Source organism: Equus przewalskii, chromosome 10 (genome assembly GCF_037783145.1).
Source record: "Equus przewalskii isolate Varuska chromosome 10, EquPr2, whole genome shotgun sequence".
In the NCBI taxonomy this organism is placed as follows: domain Eukaryota; kingdom Metazoa; phylum Chordata; class Mammalia; order Perissodactyla; family Equidae; genus Equus; species Equus przewalskii.
Window position 1 is genome coordinate 46,528,255 of NC_091840.1, and position 21,338 is coordinate 46,549,592.

General features: G+C 38.1%; 2 protein-coding genes across 8 annotated transcripts in view; both read right to left on the reverse strand.

Moving 5' to 3' along the window:
• Positions 1–5,343: 5,343 nt before the first annotated feature.
• LOC103566596 (olfactory receptor 1A1) lies at positions 5,344–6,273 on the reverse strand. Its single transcript, XM_008543042.2, has one exon. The coding sequence runs from the start codon at positions 6,271–6,273 to the stop codon at positions 5,344–5,346; it is 930 nt and encodes a 309-aa protein (XP_008541264.2).
• A 12,126-nt stretch (positions 6,274–18,399) lies between these two features.
• The window catches only part of LOC103566591 (olfactory receptor 1A1-like), a 70,017-nt gene continuing 67,078 nt past the window's right edge, over positions 18,400–21,338 (reverse strand). For 4 of the 7 annotated variants that reach the window (XM_070560876.1, XM_070560875.1, XM_070560871.1 and 1 more), the window contains one exon: positions 19,448–20,389. In XM_070560876.1, coding sequence (XP_070416977.1) covers positions 19,448–20,377 — 930 coding nt within the window. In that variant the 5' untranslated portion in view covers positions 20,378–20,389. Of the gene's footprint in view, positions 20,390–21,338 lie in introns of all 7 variants that reach the window. The other 3 variants (XM_070560873.1, XM_070560874.1, XM_070560872.1) reach the window with 1 other exon arrangement.

A 21,338-nucleotide genomic window follows, 5' to 3' on the forward strand; every position in this document is an offset into this window, starting at 1 on the left:
CTAAATACTCAAAAATCACAACCATCCCATATTTCTGTGGTTGTTGCTTTTAAACAACAACCGTAGGAGGAGAGATGGATATGTACATCTCAAAGTACCTATTACCCCACATACCACTTGGATCTTACTCATTCTTTGTGTCTATTTTAGATGTTTATCACAAAGATCTGTCTCTGATGCCTCCATTTATACCTTCAGATGATGGGAAGTGAACAACCAGAAGGTGATAAGGGAGCCCACAACTGTTCCCTTTCACTTGGAGCTAGAGAGGCAGCAAACCATAGTGGTTGAGAGCATAGATTCTGGAGTCGGACCACCAGGGTTTGAATCACAGCATCACCACTTACTACCTGAGTGACCACGGGTAGGCTACGTAACTTCTCCATGTCTGAGGTTCCCTGTGTAAAATCAGGATAACAGTAATAATTAACTCTCAAAGGAAGCTAACATTTGTAAAGTGCTTGTCACACAGCTCAATGTTATATGTATTTTTGTTAAATATGTGAGTCCCTGGTGTGGAAAAGGTTGGGATCACTGAGGAACAGGAGCCTATTTCATAGCACCTGGGACAGGGAAGGGCTAGGGGTTGAGGCAACATGAGATCTTTCAAGGCTTTCTGGGACCATCTGAGAGTACATCCCCACTGCTCCTTATTAACTCCAGACAATGAGCAACTGTCCTCAGAGGACACCTGAGTCTTGCTATCTCTTCAGGAATAGGGAAGGCATAATTTTAGAGAAGGAATGCATTCTCTACTTTGAGTTTTGCCTAAACTCATGGCCTGATGCCACATATTTTAAATTTTCCCATGACTTCTTGGAAAACTAGAAGCACAAATGGAGTAAGACAGCTGTGATTTATGTTACAATCATGTGTTACTTGTGGAATTCTTCGGCATCTCCTTCAGACTGCACTGGACAAATTTGGATCGACAGATTTAGGGTGGTCTGGATGGAAACAGTGAAGGATAATCTCTCTCTTCTGCTTCAGAGTTTGATAACTTCTATATGAGTCGATGTTTCCCATTTCTGCCCTATAGCTCGTGTTCTACTAAGGGCGGAGTGTGCTTTCTGCTGTCAAAGTTCTAGCCATGTCTCTTGCTAGTGCACACATCTGACTGACTTAGTTATCCCTTGGTATTTTGTATCTCCCCTATGGGTCAGCTGTGGAGTTGAGGAAGAGCATTAGTCATGAGAAAACTGAGCTCAAACCCTAGACCTGCATCTTACTAATTGAAAGACATTGACTAAGTCACTTCACCTTTCAGAGATATGGCTTTCTTATCTGTAAAGGAGGGCTATTTCCATCTATGCTACTGGGCTATCTTGAAAATTAAAAGAGATAATAATGTATGTAATATGGTAAATACACATGACTACACATATATGTATATTTGATATTTAATGAAACATCTACTTTTTCTAAACCTGCATGGCATGTCTTGAATTTCCCTTGTAGCATTTGTTTGTTAGATATTGCTTCAATATTTTTCAATTGAGTGCCCACTCAAAATTACTGTGATGATACACTATGCTATGTGCTTTGACTGATACAAAAATGAGACAAACATGTAGCTTTACATCAGCTCTAGATTGTACAAGTGTCTTACTTCCCACACAGGAGTCCTCATTCTGCATCATGGCCCCCTTTCTTGAAATGTAGTTAACCTTGTACACAAGAGTCTCAGGCTTGGGTCTCAGTCTCATACTCTTAAATGATTTCATCTATTTCTGTAACTTTACTTATCAATCTCACAGTGACCCATGCTCTGTTAATTTTACTCCAAAGTTTAATGTCTTCATTCTTTATTTAGTTGAATACCTCCATGAAAATGTCCCACAGGAACCCTTGAAATTATGCCTCCAAAAGAACTAATTTTTTAAAATTACTCTCTTGTTCACTATTTTCATTAAAAACATCATTTTCCGTTTAGTAGCTCAACCTCAAAACCTTGAAGAGTGGCCAGCCTGGTGGCACAGTGGTTAAGTTAGCACATTCTGCTTCAGTGGCCCAGGGTTTGCTGGTTTGAATCCCAGGTGTGGACCTATGCACCACTTGTCAAGCCTTGCCGTGGCAGATATCTCACATATGAAATAGAGGAAAATGGGCACGGATGTCAGCAAAAAAGAGGAGGATTGGTGGAGATGTTAGCTCAGAGCTAACCTTCTTAAAAAAAAAAAGCAAACCTTGAAGACAACTCCTTGCTTACTACTTTCATAAAAATTACCACATTCTATTGTTTCTATTTCCACATTACTTTTGCCTCAAGCTCCTTTATCTATATCTTCACTGTTTCTTTCGCTTTCTCTAAGAGCTGCCTAATTAGACTCGTGGTCTTACCACTCCTCCCTGCCCCCTTACTTCTCCTTGTCTGTCTAATCTTAATGCAAGACAAACTCTCATCATTGCTTCATGCAGAGCTTTTATCTATCTATCTATCTATCTATCATCTGTCTATGTGGATAATATTGTAAACACCCCTAGACCCACCATGCAACCTGAAAGTTAGGTCTTCAGTATTAACTTGCATCTGACTACATGGTGCCTTCAGTTGCACTCTCTTGACTCTTCACCTCTTGAATTTCCTCTCGTCCTGAATCCTGTGTTCATCTTTGCCTTGCTTTTGTTTTTAATGCATATATATCTATTCCCTAAAAGTTTATTTTTTTGGTTGCCTTAGCTGTTTACAACCTTATAAAAGGGTATCAATAATAGTCTTTTTGGACTTACGTTTTTCAGATATTACTATTATGTTGTTAAGATTCAGCCAAATTGTAGCAGGTCTCTGTGGTCCATTCAGAAAAAGAGGGATTTCTCTACTGGTTGGAGTGACTGATCAAATTACCAAGGACACTGTGTTGCTACTACACAATGAGGGGCATGGAGGACGATGTCTATAACTATGCCTGGGATGCTTTTTGTGTTTCCATGCCCAATGGCAGAGATTAATAATGACTACAGCAACCAAAAAAAGGAAAACAGACAGTACTATTGAGGACTCAGAACCCTCAAGAATGAAAGTTTGGGTCACCTCAACAGGTGAAGACTGAGTGGCAGCTGTTTGGCACCTGCCTTCAGGATATGGGTATCAGATATGGATACTTCCTCTGAGCTCCTAGGTTCTGATCTCACCATTATTCCCTTGTTTAACTATGGGAAGTAACTTCTTCCTGAAGTTAATAATCTCCAGTTACTTTGGCATCGACCTTTTTTCTCCTTTAGTCTCTTTCAGGACACACTAAGTGTCTACTTTCTTGTACTAATTCTTGGTTTAAAAATACTAGATGTGATTTCTGTCTCCTGAATGGACCCTTACTGACCCAAACTGGCATTCCAGCTATAGAGTCTTTTCCAGGGTTAGTCAATTCCTGGACATTGGTACATGAAGTAATTTAAGTTATGGTGTTAAAATGACTCCAGGACAGCATGTTTGACAGAATCAAAGGGAGATGGCTGAGACAAAGACTTGACATATAGGAGAAATGATTTTTATTTGCATTTAAAGTTACAGACACATATAGATTCTTATGATTATTTTGGAAATATAATAGAGGAGGTCAATATCCCTCATCTAAATTAAAACAGAGGAATAACGTGAGACTGACAGAGCAGTCACATTGTATGGAGTTCTCCTAACAGTCTACCTCCTCTGCTCTTCTTTTATACTATCCTCTTTGGCACTTAATATTTCACTATGGGAAATGTTTTACATATCTCATATGATTTGGCCTTCTTGAATTTACCCATAACAGCAAAATTAACCTTGTGGCATTCATTATTTAAACATAATATTGCAGGATTCATTTATTCATTTAATACAAATTTATTAAGTAGTTACTAACGTCAGCATTGTCTAAGTGCTGAAGATATAACAGTGAACAAATCGGATGCCAAATCTTCACATTCTTGTGGGGAGAGACAGACAACATATCTATGTAACATTTTCATTGGCCAAACTTGAAAATTCCCTAAATGAAATACCTTCATTCCCTCCATGATTTGGACATTCATTCACACAGGTTCACATGCATTTGTAATAAAATACTTTCTGGTTAAAAAGAAGATATTTTTGATAGTTCTCATCCTTGGTGTTCTAGAGACCCAGAAAGCACTAAAAGGTGAATAATGTCATCTTCCAACATCCATGGATAAATTCTTGGTAATGTGAATTTTCTATAGAAGACAGAAATTTCATATTTTTACTGGCAGTTAAAAGTAGTAGATGATAGAACAACTTGCACACTGTTCCAAGATACATTCAACCCATCTTTTCAAAAAATGATCCTGTTTGGAAATATGATATTTAAGTACAATCACATACATTACTAATGTTTTGAAAATGTTTTATGATTTTCTCATGAACAGAATCCAATATTAGGTAGTGGAGTTCCTTAATGGGTATTTAGTGACCTGCTGGATTAACTATCTTTGTTTGGGGAAACCACATACATAATCAGGGTTGGTCATCCTGAATCAAAGCTTCGTGTTCCCTGGGCTATGTTGGAGAAAAATGACCACATCATTTTCAATACTGCTCCTTTTTCTTCATTTATTTGGCATCCCAATTTTTTGTCACTTCATTTCATGTTACAATTAATTAAATCGCACTTATTGTTTTAATTGAACCAGAATGTTTATTACTTTAAAATGCAATAACTCTACTGATGACTATCCTCTTAGTTATATTTCAGGGAGAATCTTGTGCTCTTTAGGAACAGTCTAGCTTAATCATGAACACAGGAAGAATAAAAATATCTCCCCAGGCCAGTTCCTTTAAAGATTTTAATGGATGGGCAAATAATGTCTGGTCTGCTAATGTCTGATCATTATCAGATTACAATTCAAAGACTGATCTTTGCATTTGTTCATGCCACTTTCCACCAAGAATTGTTGTGTACACGTGCCCTAGGAGGCTTGTAATCATAGTAGGGGTGATTCAGCATAATAGTCCAATAAATATTGACATTTGAATAGTCATTTATAGCTTTCAAATCATGGACTAGTGTGATCCTTACACCCTGTGACAGTGGTGGAGCAGATGTTAGTATTCCTAAAGTAGACGTAGAAATTGAGCTTCAGACCTTCTCAACTTTACTCTGCTATTCAGTAGCTTAGCTGAGAAGTGAACTCAATGTTCCTGTGCTGCCACTCTGCCAAAAGGACAATAAAGTTTACAAAGTGAGAATTTCAGTAAGATATATCATGTATTGTTAGAAACTTCTGAGAAGAATTTCTAACTGGAAAGATCAAAGTTGCCTTCTTGGAGCGGGAGGACACTGGGACTGGATTTTCAAGTGCATCCTAAAGGGTAACTGCAGTCTTCAATGTATGACCTCACATTGGTTATGAGGAGATTCTCTTGTTGAACAGTTTCCCCAGGGCAGCCTTCATGTCTCGATTTCTCAGACTATAGATGAAAGGATTTAGCATTGGGGTCAGTGCCATGTACATTACAGTTATCACCGCATCCTTTAGGCTATAACTAGTCAGAGGGCGGAAATACATTCCCATGACTGTCCCATAATACAAAGAAACAATTGTGAGGTGGGACCCACAGGTGGAGAAGGCTTTATGTACACCTTTGGTGGATGGAACCCGTAAGACTGTGGAAAAGACCCGAACATAGGAAATGATGATGCATAGTAATGGCACAGAGAAAACCCCAACTCCTAGGTACATCATCTTCACATTGAAGTGGATGTCAGAACAGGACAGCTTGAGCAAAGGAGTAATGTCGCAGTAGAAGTTAGCCACTTCCTGGTTGCCACAGAAGGACAGACTAGCTGTGAGCAGAGTGTGTGGGAAGGCATTGGCATTTCCAACCACCCAAGACCCAACAATTAGCAGGACACAAGACCGTGGGCTCATAATTGTTGTGTAATGAAGCGGGCGGCTGATGGCCACAGCACGATCATATGCCATTGTTGCCAAGATATAGCTATCTGTGTTACCCAAGGCAATCATGAAATACATTTGCGTTAGGCATCCCCCAAAGGAGATGGCTTTGGTGCCCATGAGATGATTGGCCAGCATCTTAGGGATTGTTACAGAGGAGAAGAAGATGTCAACAAAGGAGAGGTTGGCGAGGAAAACGTACATGGGTTTGTGAAGGAAAATGTCAGAGCAAATGGCCAAGATTATGACTAGGTTACCAATCAATGTGATGGGGTAAACGAACAGGAAGAGGATGAAGAAGAAGTATTCCTGTTCCTGCTGACCGGTAACTCCAAGGAGGATGAAATCCAGGGTAGAGGATTGGTTTTCTTCTCTCATGGCTGCTTTGTTAAGAAAGGGGAGAGGAATCCAGAATTATTAGTGAAGTTACTGTGTGTAAAAAACTTCCTTATCTGCCAGTTTCCATTCAAATGATCAGCCATCTCTACAACTGAATTTATTAAATCAAGAGATAGCCAATATTTTGGGAAAATTTCCTTGTTGGTCAGTGTGACTAATCAACAATTAGCCCTGGACACTCATGTCTAAGAAGTGAGAAATCTATGAATCAGAGGTGTCCATCCTCCTCCATCCCTTCACCACCACCCAAACACCCAGGATTTAATCAATTTACAAATACTTAATACTCATCCTACATGTGCCACATACTTTGTTAGGCTTCTGGAAAAATCACAAATATGTGGAAAATACAATTTATTAATCCACTTATTCAACATGTAAGACATAGTCTCTCCTCTCATGGACTTTACAACTTAGTGGAAAAGCCAGAATCACACGCTGATGTTATTATACATGATAAGGAAACAACAGCATTTTGGAGTCTTTGACAAAATGCTCCAATGCAAAGAGTGTGTGAAAACAAGAATCAACCTGAAAACTAGGAATTATTCCAATGATCCAACTCATAGTAATTCCAGAGCCAGGTAACTAACAGCTGTCCACCCTGACATTAGAAGGTTGTAAATCACAAAGACCACTGACTTTAGGTCTTAGCAAAAACAAACCTATTGAACTTCCTCCTCAAGTGTCCCATTGTCAAAGACGACTTTCACCACCTCATTTGATAGGCTTTGTCTCTTCACTTGATACTAGCCAAAAGGCTGAGAAATGATAGTGTTTGTCTCTGGAAAACTCTGTAATACAGATAATCAGAAAGCTTTTCTCTTCAGTCTTCTCTTTCCTTTCTTTCTTATTTCTTTTGGTGGCTCATCCAACTCCATAGTCACTTTAAGTGCTGCTTAGTAAACTCTCAGGTCTGTATCTGTAGGCTTTGTCTCTCTTTCCCATATTTCTACATTCAGCCATTTTGCAACATGTCTGTCCAAACCCCAGACTCTGTATATCCAACCTAGGTAGTTTGCAAGCTTTTTTGAGGATGAACCATACTTCACTTATTGTATCCCCCCAGGGAAATCACTGTGGAATATTGACCACTGTAAGAACCAGTAAGTTTGCACTTAATATTTCTTGGGTTAAATAAAGGTTTATTTCTTGGATTCCCCACATGTGGGATCCTTACAGCACACTCATCCAATTTATCCCTTACTTCTACATCTCATTTTGTTGATTCTTCATTTAAAATAATTCTTACACAACTCCACTTTTCTACTTGCTGTTTCAGAATTTTAGCTTTGTCATCTTCTCCCTGAAGTATTGTAATGCTCCGTTAAGTGCTCGACTACAGATTCCCTCCACTTTGATCCACTTGCACTCTGAGGCATACTACTTATGGCTAGGACTGCTAGCTGCTCATCCAAATCCATGTCATTCTCTCCTTTCTGGACATACAATTAGACTACATTTCCCAAACTCCCCCTGCACTGAGGTGTGGTCATGTGACTGAGTTCTAAGCAATCCACCTACGTGTTCTAGTTCTGGGCTTTCTCCACACTCTTTTCCCTCTTGTGCCAGCTGGATGGAAATGGCCAGGAGGCTGAATTGGATGGTGGAGTCACATGGTGGAATGAGTTTGTCTCCATAGTTCTCCACACCCAAGAGAGACACCATCCACCAAGAAGACACTCACTGGGACTGTTGAAATAAACTTTTATTCTTTTTAAACCATTACACATTTTGTTATGTCTTTGTTGCTAGTATAGGATATCCTGAGTAATTCACTAAATTTCTAAAGAGAATTGTACTCAATAATTAATTAAATCACCAATTCTTAGTGTCTCCTCTAGTACATGTGTGAAACATATGCTAGGCACATCAATTCAGTTTTAATTATATTTCCCCAAAATATGATGTGCTTCTTCATCTCTGCACCTAAAGAAATTTGGTTTTCTTTCTTGAAATGTCTTACCCTATCTTCACACAGAATCACAATATCTCATGGTTGGGAGGGTTCAATAAAGCTAAAGGACTCAGAGACTATGGTTAGTTCATATGTTGTGGAAGTGTAGCATTTTAGAGTTGGGGTTCTCAGCAACATGGTGGACTAAGCTAATGTCACTAGGTCCCATTCCAATAAAAATACATAGAAATTTTAGATAAATTTAAAAATTAATACAAAATACACATAGCTAGACCTAAAAGAAATGGGAATACATTGAAATTAGAAACAAAAGGAAAACTCAGAGCAAGAGCTCTAAGCCATAGTTGGTGCTGTTGTGCCCCCTTGAGATTTCCACCCAAAAATATGGCCCTAAAGGCTACAATCTGGTTTGTTAATTCCCCTTTGGTACAGGAGATGTGGCACAGATCTGCATGAAGTAGAGAGCTAATTGAGATCTCTGCAAAAAACACTTGAAGTGCTGCCCTATTTGTGAAATAACACTAGAAATTTTTCTTTTGCCATATTAGAACTTGAAAGGAAAGAACAAAAGGATAAAATTCACAGAAAATATGATTCTCTACAGAGAAAATCCAAGCGAATCTCTAGATCAATCAAGGATTCCCAAGGAAACCTCTAGAGAGAACAGTAAGGTTGTTTGACACAACCCAATATTAAAAACAACCAATACTGTTCTTATACTTAAAAAATAATAAAGTAGAAAATATAATTTAAAAAATATTCTTAGTTCAAAATAGCAATGGAAAATATTAAGGAATCTAGAAATAAGTCTAACAGAAGAGGTCCAACTGGTTTCAAAAATTACCAAATTTTGCTGAAGGACAAAAAAGGAATATCTGGAAAAAATGCAGAGATAAGCAATATTAATGGCAAGAATGTGGTAAAAATGTCAATTCTCCTCCAATTAATGTACGGATCCAACGCAATCACAATCAAAATACAGATTTTTTTAAACATGGAATTTTGCATGCAGAATAATAAGGAGCCAAGAAGAGCTAAACAACTGAAGGATAGAGAATAAGGAAGAAGGAATTCCTCCATCAGCTATCAAAATAATTTACTATGGTAATTCAAACCATGGAGTAGTACTGGTGTAGGGAGTGAAAAATAGATCCATGTAACAGACTAGACAGTCAGACACAGATCAAATATTTATTAGAAGTTGGTATATAACATGCGTTGGTTTAGAAATGCACAAGGAAAGGGTGACCATTTTGACTGACCAATTTTGTAAAGACTGTTCATCAGTGAGATATCCATATAGTAAAAGTAATATAGAAAAATATGGGCGAGCAGTTAAGTTCATGCTCTGCTGTGGCGGCCCAGGGTTCGGATCCTGGGCATGGTCCTAGCACTGCTCATTAAGCCATGCTGAGGCGGCATCCCACATGCCACAACTAGAAGGACCCACAACTAAGATATACAACTATGTACTGGGGGGCGCAGTTTGGGGAGATAAAGCAGAAAAAAAAAAGATTGGCAACAGTTGTTAGCTCAGGTGCCAATCTTTAAAAAAAAAAAGAAAAATAATTCTTGAAGAATTAATTGTGGAAAACAAAACTTCAAAAAACTGAGAGGAAGATATAAGCATATCAAATCAACACATTGTATTCCTTAAATTTATACAATGTTAAATGACACTTACATCTCGATAAAGCTGGAAAAAATTTAGAGAAAAATGTTTCTGATATCAGAGAAAGAATTAATTTCTTAAACCAGGGAAAAAACACACAGACGTAAGAAAAGTGTGTTAAACTTAGACCACTTTAAATTTAAACCATTTGTATGAAAAAGACACTAAAAAGAAAGGGGAAAGACAAGTCATGAACTGGAAAGAAGTATTTGCTACATACACAATCAATAAAGGATTAGTATTCAGAATATAAGAGTCCTACATACTAGTAAGAAAGAGACCAAAAACCTGTAGAAAACAATAGGCAGCAGGTTTGAATAAGTAAGACGTAGAAGGGGAAGCTGGTATGGCCAATAAACAAAAGAAAAGACATTCAACTAAATTAACACAAAATTTAATTTAACATTCCTCACCTTGGAACATGTAAAAGTATAAAAGTCTGACAATTGCAAATGTTGGGAAGAAATGTAAAAATTAGTATTGCCATTAGACGAACAATTAGCCCATCTCTAGGAAAGCTGAAATTCATCCACCTGTGACCCAGCAATTCCACTTCCAGATTAGACCCTGGAGAAACTCTGGCTTATGTGTACATGAAGATATTCACAGGGATGTGTACTGTCATAGAGGAAACTTGGAAATGGCCTACCCATGGAAGAATGGATAGGTAAATTGTGCCAATTTCTTATTAAGGAATGCTGTACAACAGTAAAAGTGAATGAATTCATGTGGACAAATTAAAAAAAATAGGATGGAAAAAGGCAAGTTACAGGAAGCTGTATTCTGTATCACACAATATATATAAAATAATACATATTTATGTAGTAAAAGTATAAATCTTGCCTGGGAGTATATTACCAACTCCAGAAAATTGGTTGCTTCTGGAGTGAGGGGGGGAAAATAAGATTTTGAATGGGAATAGAGAGTTTCAAGTATATTTGTAAAATTTCTTTGTTTAAAATATTTGGAGCAAATATGATCAAATGTTATGTTTGTTAAATCTAGATGATGAGTTTTTGCTATGTCTTTGCAATTTTGATGCTTTAACAAATTCATAATAAACAAATTTTATTTAAAATAAAAATTTCAAAGGTTTGGTGATCGCTGGGTCCAGAGTGAGGCCATGGAACTGTGTGGCTCAAGTCCATTTTCACTGAATGTAGGAGAGAGAGAGAGTGTTGCTTGTGAACAGGATGAGAATAAATGGGAGTTTACACTGGAAAGAGGGATCCAGGGGCCATGTGTCATGCTAAGAGTGACGGTTACTGTGAAAAAATGTTCAGGTTATAGGAAGAAAAGTAGTAAGTGGATGCAAGTAGGGATGGATTTTGACACCATTTTGCTATGTTATTTGACTGTCTGATGCTACCCCTCCCTGCTCATTCATTTTGTGTACACCTGCTCTTTGAACCAATGGTGATCTCCAGCCTCTTACCCCCTGTATAGTAGCCAGCCCAGTTCTGGCACTTTCATCTCTCACCAGCATACACCCCATGGCCGTGCACCCTTTCAGAAGACTTCAACCCAAGACAACATGTCTATACTTTTACTTCCCTCTTCCTGGGTAGAGAAGGGATAGTGGAGAAATCACACAAATGTGGGGAATCAGCCTGAAAAAGAAGTTTGGGGTTATATTGTGGAGAATTTTGAAGCAACGTAAGATCTTTATACTTTATTCATTACATAACAAAAATTAATATAGTGCATGTGGATCGCACTGCCCTTTCTGGTAATAAGGATATGAAACCTTTTATTTAATACAAACATAGGTATTTGGGCATGTAAAATGACTGATGAAAAAGACAACATATTGAATGACAGTCTATTGCAAGGACAACCACAAATTGGCACACACACAAAAAAGAGTTAAATGTGTATAAGAAGAAGCTGCACCTGAAAAGCAGGAATGATTGGTATAATCATTGTGAGAAATAAAGGCACAGGGAACCAGAGGAGAGAAGCTTCTGAGCACACAGGCTTTAGGATCCGCAGTGTTAGATGTTAAGGTGTCATCATGGAGAGAGTTGATTTCCACTGAAACCTTGAAGAGACAGCTGAAAGAACCAGATGTCCTCAGGGAGAGGAGCCAGGAGATTCATCAGCATAGATGCTAGAGGCTGATTAAGCCAGAGTTCCAGGCAATGCTGGACTGCTGAAATCCATTCTCCTCTAAAGAGCTTGTGCTCTGAGATATCTGTCACATAAGTGTGACAGTCATGAGGACAGTTTTTCAGGGACACAAAAGGCTAAATACTTCCTCTTGGCATCAGGGGTAGCAGACAAGGCCAAAGAAATATCCTCCAAGTGCTTTGAACCATCAGTGCTTTGACAATGAAATAACCTAATTTTTTGAAGGGGCCTGTTTGTAGGCACCATGGAACATGGGAGTACAACATGGGTAGCATGTAGCATCTAAGTCAATAGGCTTATGTGAGTGCACGTGCACACACACATACACACATGTGCACAATATTACTTAGGGAGGTATAGAACTCAGGACTGAGATAACCAAGACTATCTTTTTTTTTTTTTTTTAAAGATTTTATTTTTTCCTTTTTCTCCCCAAAGCCCCCTGGTACATAGTTGTATAGTCTTCGTTGTGGGTCCTTCTAGTTGTGGCATGTGGGACGCTGCCTCAGCGTGGTTTGATGAGCAGTGTCATGTCCGCGCCCAGGATTCGAACCAACGAAACACTGGGCCGCCTGCAGCGGAGTGCGCGAACTTAACCACTCGGCCACGGGGCCAGCCCCAACCAAGACTATCTTTTCCTCATCCTGTTTCCACAGTTAAGGGCCTAAAGATAAACATTGTCAGAAGGGGAGGTTACTCTCTTACTCTGTTTTGTCTATCCAATCTTGAGACCTTGGGTGCTGGATTCAGGCCAAGGTATGAGTCCAAGTTTTGCCACTGACTCTCTGTGTGACTTTAGGGAATTCAATTCACCAATTTTTTCATCTGATCAAATGACAAACTAATTCTACTTACCTCTCGGGGGTGTTGTGAGGGTCAAAGAAGATAATGCAGTTAGTGCAGTTGCTGGCTATCTGTCCTTTGGTGTCACCATAGCCTCTGCCTGAGGAGTCAGCTCAGATGCTGTCAAAAGGGTCCTGGTCCTGTGGCCTTCACTCCTCTTCCACAAATGGGACGTTTACAGCCTGCTGGTCTAGCACTTGTTGGCTTCCTTTTTTGGAGGCAGGCATGCTACAGAAAGTGGCAGGAGTAGTCCTGGAGAGTGGGTCTCTGGTCCTCTGTTCCTGAGGCAGAGGAGATAGGACTGGATAGTTTGGAAAGAGGAGTCCTAATTTTTCTAGCTGAGGAGCAGAAGAAGCTATCCTTGATGGAACCTGAAGATGAAGATTCTAGTTTTCTCCTTAAGGAAGCATGATGGGTCATAGGATAGAGAAAACTGTGCATTATTCACCAGGTTATAAAGTCACTTGAAACAGGCCCCTCAACCTTCTCTTCATTCTGACCATAGAGTAATTGTTGAGACTCATTACACACTCCTACAGCTGTGCCCTGAGGGGGCACAGTGGTTCTCAAGAGTAATCTTTCTCAGAGTTCTAGAAGGAAGGATGGGCGAAAGGCTTACCAAGAGAATATGTCTCCAGGGTTCAAGTCCTGGGCTGACTTATTCTAGCCTCTTTGTTGGAATGTGGGCCCCTGTCCTCTGCTGTTCAGCACAAACTAGAATCACTCCATGAGATACAAGGCCTGTGCTACAATTGAGCTCCTCGTCTTTATTCTAGGCTACGATGAAGCCTTTCTGGTGTTAAATGTGCAAGGAAGAGTTATATTTCACTTTTTGCCTATGATTTGTCTTGAGGTGGATTATGATGGAAGTTAAACTTTCTTTTTTCTAGCATTTTGGCAGTAAGTCTCTGAACTTTTTAGATTCTTAGAGGAGGAAAGAGCCTAGATGTGATCTAGTCAACTTCATGTACGTGTCACCTTTGTAACAGCCCTGATTAATGTTCATTATGCCATGGCTTAGCCCCACCAGTAGCAGAGAGGTCATTACCTTTCTGCAGAAGACCATGGTGGAGACTGTGAGCTCTGGCTGGGTTTCGGTCCAGGCTCTGCCTCTTATTGGCTGTCACTGACCTTGGACAGTTATTCAATGTACCTACTCATCTCTATAATTGGAATAACAACAGCAACAATCACAACGTCCTCATAAAGTTACTATGAGGATCAAGTGAACTAATATCTGGAAAGTTCTTAAACCAAGCCTGGCACATAATTTGCACTTGGCCATTTTTAACTGTTATTTTGCCACCTCTATACTACTGCCTTTATCACCTTTAACACTACCTCCTAACTACTTATTTTACTGCCAGTCATGTGTTTGTTGGACAACTCTCTAAAGTCTTCTTCAGATGCTGCACACGGTAGATGCTGAAACATTTGTTGAATTGTATTTTCCTTTAGACATGTTTCATGTTGCACCATGCTGTTTGCTCTGTTGTTACCTGCCCTGTCATCAGATCACACTCCAGTGTTCAGGACGTGGACTCTCCAGACACTGATAAGATGACATCTCATGATAAATATTTTCTTCCTAGTAATAACATTTTCCTCTTCACGTCCTTTTCAGAATCTCTTCCTACTTCCATGTTTTATTTTCTGGTTATCCATTAAGGGAAAGGAATTGTGCAATGTCACTGAAGAGAACTACAAATAAAATAAGGCTTTAACCTCAAACACTGCAAATATTTCTCTTTATAGTGGCAACAGCTTGTATTGGTTTATGAAAGGAATTTCTGACCTTCCACATCCTAGAGAGAAAATCCTGTGGATGGTGAGAGAGGCTAAATTTAATTGTCTTTAGAAAATTCCAGTCTTTGTTAAATCCCTTTTAGTTTAAAGATACTTAAAAAAGAGTGATCTATGAAATATATTTGCAGAGTAAGAGAAGAGGAAGGACACCTGGAAGAAAAACTTATATTTGAAAGCAATTTAAGGAAGGGAACAGAAAATTTTTTAAAAATTATTTTTTCATATTCTTTTCTTCTTTAATTTTCCTATTATTATTTCATATTATAAAGACATTAAAATAAGTCTTAAGACATTAAAATAAGAGAAAATAAAACAGAAACAAGTTTAGATGGCAATGAAATTGACATAGAAACAGCAGACAGAATGGAATAATGAGCAGGAAAATGATTTTAATTGGCATTTTAGGCAAAATTGACATTTCTGAAAATAAATTAGCAAATTAGTTCAGAAGTTGTCTTAGTCTGTTCCAGCTGCTATAACAAAATGCCACAGACTGGGTAGTTTATAAACAACAGAAAATTATTTTTCACAGTTCTGGATGCTTGAGAAGTCTAGGATCGTGGTGCTGGCAAATTTGGTGTTTGGTGAGGTCTTCCTGCTTCACAGAAGGTGCCTTTTCCTTGTGTCCTCATGGCATAAGGGGCAAGGGAGCTCTGTGAGGTCTCTTTTATAAGAACACTAATCCCATTCCTGAGAGCTCCACCCTCATGAACTAAACACCTCCCAAAGACCCCACCTCCTAATACCATCACTTTGGGCATTAGGATTTCAATATAGGAATTTTGGGGGGACACAAACATTCAGACCATAGCAGAAGTCCTTCCTTAAGGAAGATTAATAGGACAAAAAATTTAAAACAATAAAGTAGAAGAGAAATGTTGAGTATTGAGGAGAACATGGTGCTCTAACTTTAAGAATATTAGTAGTTCCATGAAAAACATGAATAGAACAAAGCAACAATTAAAGTTGCAAAACAAGATCAAGAACCAGAGCACAGTCAAAAGCCTCCCCATATTCTGGATGATATTAATGAAAATAACCTCAGCTGTATCTTAGCAATTTTTGGTATTTTATTATAGGAATAACATTTTTATGAATAAAAATTTCAGTAACAGAATAACAGATTCCATAAAAAGAGACAGATGTTCAAATTAGCTTCAAGCTTTTCTCAATAAACACCAATGCCAGAAGACGTTGAAGAAGCATCAAAATTTTAAGGGGACAATTTCACAACTCAATCTGTACTCAGCTAGGTTATCTCTGTTGTAAATGCTATTGCAAAATTGTCAAAATATTTCTTTAAAAATAACATTTTGTTGTGACAAATTTAAGTATTGTGAATAATCCATATTTTAAATTTCTGAAAAATGTAATGGAGACCATGAATTGAAGAATGGGAAGGAATGCAGGGAGCAAAACACATCCTAACTCTTATGACACATAAAGGGGACTTAAGATTGTTGGTTTTTTCTTGACTTTATAAATATAGAAATAAAGGTTTAAGTATATCAATTCTACTATTTAACTAGATATTCGCTACTAGAATTTTTTAAAAAAGAAGTCACTGTATTGTATCAAATCAAATCAAGTGTGGTCTGCATCATGTTATAAAAAGAGATACAGACCCTCATGTTTTTATTTTAAAAGAAGTCTACTGGAGTCAGATATCTATTTTACCTTTAAATAGAAAGGCAAAAGATCTAAATTCCAGGGCTCTTACACTTATCAAAGAAAGTGGACACTACTGATAACTCTACAAATCAGAGGTGCAAATTTGAAATCATTATTCAAGCAAATCATTAATTAATAAATGAGACCATTTAGTTTAACGTGAAAGAAAGACCCACACGAGATTAAATATTATATTTCTTAGGCTCTAAAAATAATCTCCGAAATTCAAGTATCTTGATGAAACTTCTTTTCAGGGACTTTTTTTTTGTTTAACTGACAACACAGTAGGATGGTTATATTTGAATCTTTTAACAGGATTTTCTATATTTTTTAAATGGCTTAATAACAATTCGCTGTATGTATACACCAGTTTCTTTTTCCACTCATCTGTTGATGGGCAATTATGTTGTTGTCATCTCTTGGCTTTTGTGAATAATGCTGCAATGAACATGGGACTGTAAATGTCTCCTTGAGATTCTGATTTCAATTCTTTTGGATAAATACCTAGAAGTGGGTTTGCTGGATCATATGGTAGTTATATTTTTAATTTTTTGAGAATCCTCCATACTATTTTTCATAGAGGCTGCCCCATTTTACATTCCCAACAACAGTGTGCAGGGGTTCAATATCTCTGCATCCTTACTGATGTGAGGTGATATCTCATCGTGGTTTTGATTTGCATTTCTCTGATTAGTGATGTTGAGCATCTTTGAGCATCTTTTCATATACATGTTGACAATTTGTATATCTTCTTTGGAGAAATGTCTATTCAATTCCTCAGCCCATTTTTTCTTTTTAAAGATTGTCACTTGAGCTAACAACTGTTGCGAATCTTTTTCTTTTTCTCTGCTTCTTCTCCCCAAATTCCCCCAGTATGTAGTTGTATATTTAAGTTATGGGTCCTTCTGGTTGTGGCATGTGGGATGCCGCCCCAGAGTAGCCTGACAAGCGGTGCCCAGGATCCGAACCAGTGAAACCCTGGGCCACTGAAGCAGAGTGTGTGAACTTAACCACTTGGCCACGGGGCCTGCCCCTCCTCAGCCCATTTTTAAATTGAGTTATTAGGTTCTTTTTTTTTGCTACTGTGTTGTGGGATTTCCTAACATATTTTGAAATTAACCCTTTATCAGATATATGCTTTGAAAATATTTTCTCCCATTCTATAAGTTGACTTTTCAGTCTGTTGATTGTTTCCTTTGCTGTGCAGAAGCTTTGTAGTTTGATGTAGTCCCATTTGTCTATTTTTGCTTTTGTGGTCTATGCTTTTGGTGTCATATCCAAGAAATCACTGCGAAGTTAATGTCATAAAGCTTTCCCCTGTGTTTCCTTCTAGGCGTCTTACTTTCATATCTTTCGTTTAAGTCTTTAATGCATATTGAGTTGATTTTTCTGTATAGTGTAAGATACATGTGTAATTTCATTCTCTTGCATGTGGATTTCCAGTTTTCCCAATATCATTTGTTGAACAGAGTATCCTTTCCACTTTGTATATTCTTGGCAACTTTATCAAAGATCAGTTGACTGTATATGCATGGATTTATTTTTAGGCCCTCTATTCTCTTCCACTGGTCTATAGATCTGTCTTCATGCCAGTACCATACTGTTTTTTTAATATTATAGCTTTGTAATATAGTTTGAAATGAGTACATGTGATGCTTCCAGCTTTGTTCTTTCTCAAGATTGTTTTGGGTATTTGTGGTCTTTTTTGGTTCCATATACATTGCAGAACTGTTTTTTTCTATTCATATAGAAAATGTCATTGGGATTTTGATAGGGATTGCATTGAATCTGTAGTAGTATGGATATTTTCACAAATTAAGCTTTTCAAGCCATGAATACAGAATGTCTTTCCCTTTATTTGTGTCTTCTTTAATTTCTTTCATTAATGTTTTATAGTTTTCAGTGTATATGTCTTTCACCGTCATAGCTAAGTTTATTCCTAAATATTTTATTCTTTTTGGTGCTGTTGTAAATGCATTTTTTAAAAAATTCTCTTTCTGATAGTTTATTGTAAGTTACAGAAACATGATTTATTTGTGTGTGTTAATTTTGTATCCTGCAACTTTACTGAATTTGTTTATTAGTTCTAACAGTTTTTTAAAAAAATATAGTCCTTAGGGTGTTTTATATATAAGACCATATCATCTGCAAACAGAGATTCTTTTGTTTCTTCTTTTCCAATTTTGATGCCTTTTATTTATTTTTCTTGACCAATGTCTCTGGCTAGGACTTCTAGTACTATTTTGAATAGAAGTGGAAAGAGTGGGTATCCTTTATTTCTAGGAATATAGCCATTTCTTCCAGGTCTGGAGGATGTAGCTTCTTTCTGCAGTTTATAGTCTCTGGGTTACCTCAGCATTTGTCTGTTTTTTAAATTTTACCTTTATTCTTTTTCAAGATACACCTATGTATGTAATTTCTTGTATTAAATCTTCTTGCTTTAAACATACGTGCTGTGGTTTATATTTCCAGAATGGATCCTAATTGACATACCAGGTATATGATGGATGGGTAGTGTCCGGTATGATTATGTATAATCATTATCAGATTACATTTCAGAGACTGATATTTTCATTCATTCATTCTACTTTCCACAAATATTCTTTGGGTGCACTTTATATGACCAAGACTGTTTGGTACAGTCTTGAAAATCACTGAAAGGTACAGTGATGTGTTAAGACAGCTCCTATGTTAAGAGGCTTGTAAGCATAGTAGGGGTGATTAAATAGTAATCCAATAAAAATGACATGTGAATAGTGATTTATAGCCTTCGAAGTATGAATTATTGCAATCCTCACACCTTATGACAGTGGCTGGGCAGATATTATTATTCCTACATGTAGATATAGAAGCTGAGCCTCATTCTTTCCCTACTTTACTCTGATAGTCAACGTAAAGCCCGGACATAAACCCAATATTTTGTGCTGCCACTCTGCCAAAAGGAGTAGAAATGTATATCAATAACGTGTCTCATAAATTGTTACAACGTTTTGAGAAGAAGAATTTCTAGTGTAAAGATCAAAGGTGGCTTCTTGGAGGGGGAGGACATTGGGGATGGATTTACAAGTACATCGTCATTGGAGACTGCAGGCTCCATTATGATCTCACACTGGTTATGAGGAGATTCTCTTGCTGAAGAGTTTCCCCAGGGCAGCTTTCATGTCCCGATTTCTCAGACTATAGATGAAGGGATTTAACATTGGGGTCACTGTCATGTACATCACAGTTATCACTGCATCCTTTAGAGTGTAACTAATTAGAGGGCGGGAATACATACCCATGACTGTCCCATAATACAAAGAAACGACTGTGAGGTGGGAACCGCAGGTGGAGAAGGCTTTACGCACACCTTTGGTGGATGGAACCCGTAAGACTGTGGAAAAGACCCAAAGATAGGAGATGATAATGCATAGTAATGGCACAGAAAAAACACCAACCCCTAAGTACATCATTTTCACATTAAATTGGATGTCAGAACAGGATAGCTTGAGCAAAGGGACAATGTCACAGTAGAAATTGGCCACTTTCTGGTTTCCACAGAAGGACAACTTAGCTGTGAGCAGAGTGTGGGGGAGGGCATTGGCATTTCCAACCACCCAAGATCCAACAACTAGCAGGACACAAGATCGTGGGCTCATAATTGTTGTGTAATGAAGCGGGCGGCTGATGGCCACAGCACGATCATATGCCATCGCAGCCAACATATAGCTATCTGTGTTAGCCAAGGCAATCATGAAATACATCTGTGTTAGGCATCCCCCAAAGGAGATGGCTTTGGTGTTCAGGAGGTAGTTCATCAGCGTCTTAGGGAGTGTTACAGAGGAGAAGAAGATGTCGACAAAGGAGAGGTTGGCAAGGAGAAAATACATGGGGTTGTGAAGGTGAATGTCAGAGCGAATGGCCAAGATGATGAGCAGGTTTCCAATCAACGTGGTTGGGTAAATGAATAAGAAGAGGATGAAGAAGAAATCTTCCTGTTTCTGCTGACTCGTAACTCCCAGGAGGATGAATTCCAGGGTGGAGGATTGGTTTCTTTCCCTCATGGCTGTTAGGTTCTAAAAGGGGAGAGGGAAGAAGAAAGAAAGAAGAAAGAAGAAAAGAATTATTAGTGAAGTTACTGTGTAACTTTATCTAGCACATTTGATTACTTGTGTTTATACCTAGGTGTAATAAACCCAAAGATAGCCAATATTTGGGGGGAAATAATCCCTGTTCATCAGTTGGACTAATTGTCAGATAGCCATTGACACTTTTGTCTGAGAAGTGAGCGATGTGAGTCAGAGGTGCCCATCCTTCTGATCCCAGCACCATTACCCAACCACCAAGGATTTAATAACTTATCAAATAATTGCCTTTCAATTGACATGTGCTAGATACTCTGCCAGATCTCGTGGAACAATCATGAACATGTGAAAAATATAGTTTATTTATCCATTTATTCAACATATATGACAGCCTCTGCTCTCAGGGACCTTACAACTTAATGGAGAAACCAGGTTGGCACACTATTTTTATTACATATGATAAGGAAAGGACAGCATTTTGGAGTATTTGAAGAAAGCACTCCAGCACAAAGAATGTGTTGTACAAGGAGCATCCTGGACAATTAGAAATTGTTCCACTGAATAATCTCAGAGTGATTCCAGAGCCCAGGTGGTATCAGGTGACTATACTTGTCTTAGAAGATTGTAAATCAGAAAGACAACTGGGAATAGGTCCTGCAAAGCAAGTCCAATGAAATTCCTCCCCAGGTGTTCCATTTTCAAACCATATTTTTACTATCTCTTTGATAGATTTTATCTCTTTTCCAATCCTTTAAATATATATAAGCACAATACTTGTTTTCCCCTTCCTCTGTTTCATTATTTATTTTGGTGACTCACGCAGCTCCATAGTGGCTTCAACTACCTCTTAGTAGACTCTCAGGTGTGCATCTGTAGGCTTTGTCTCTCTTCCCTATATTTCCACATTTGTCATACTGTAACACGTCTGAGCAAATCCCAT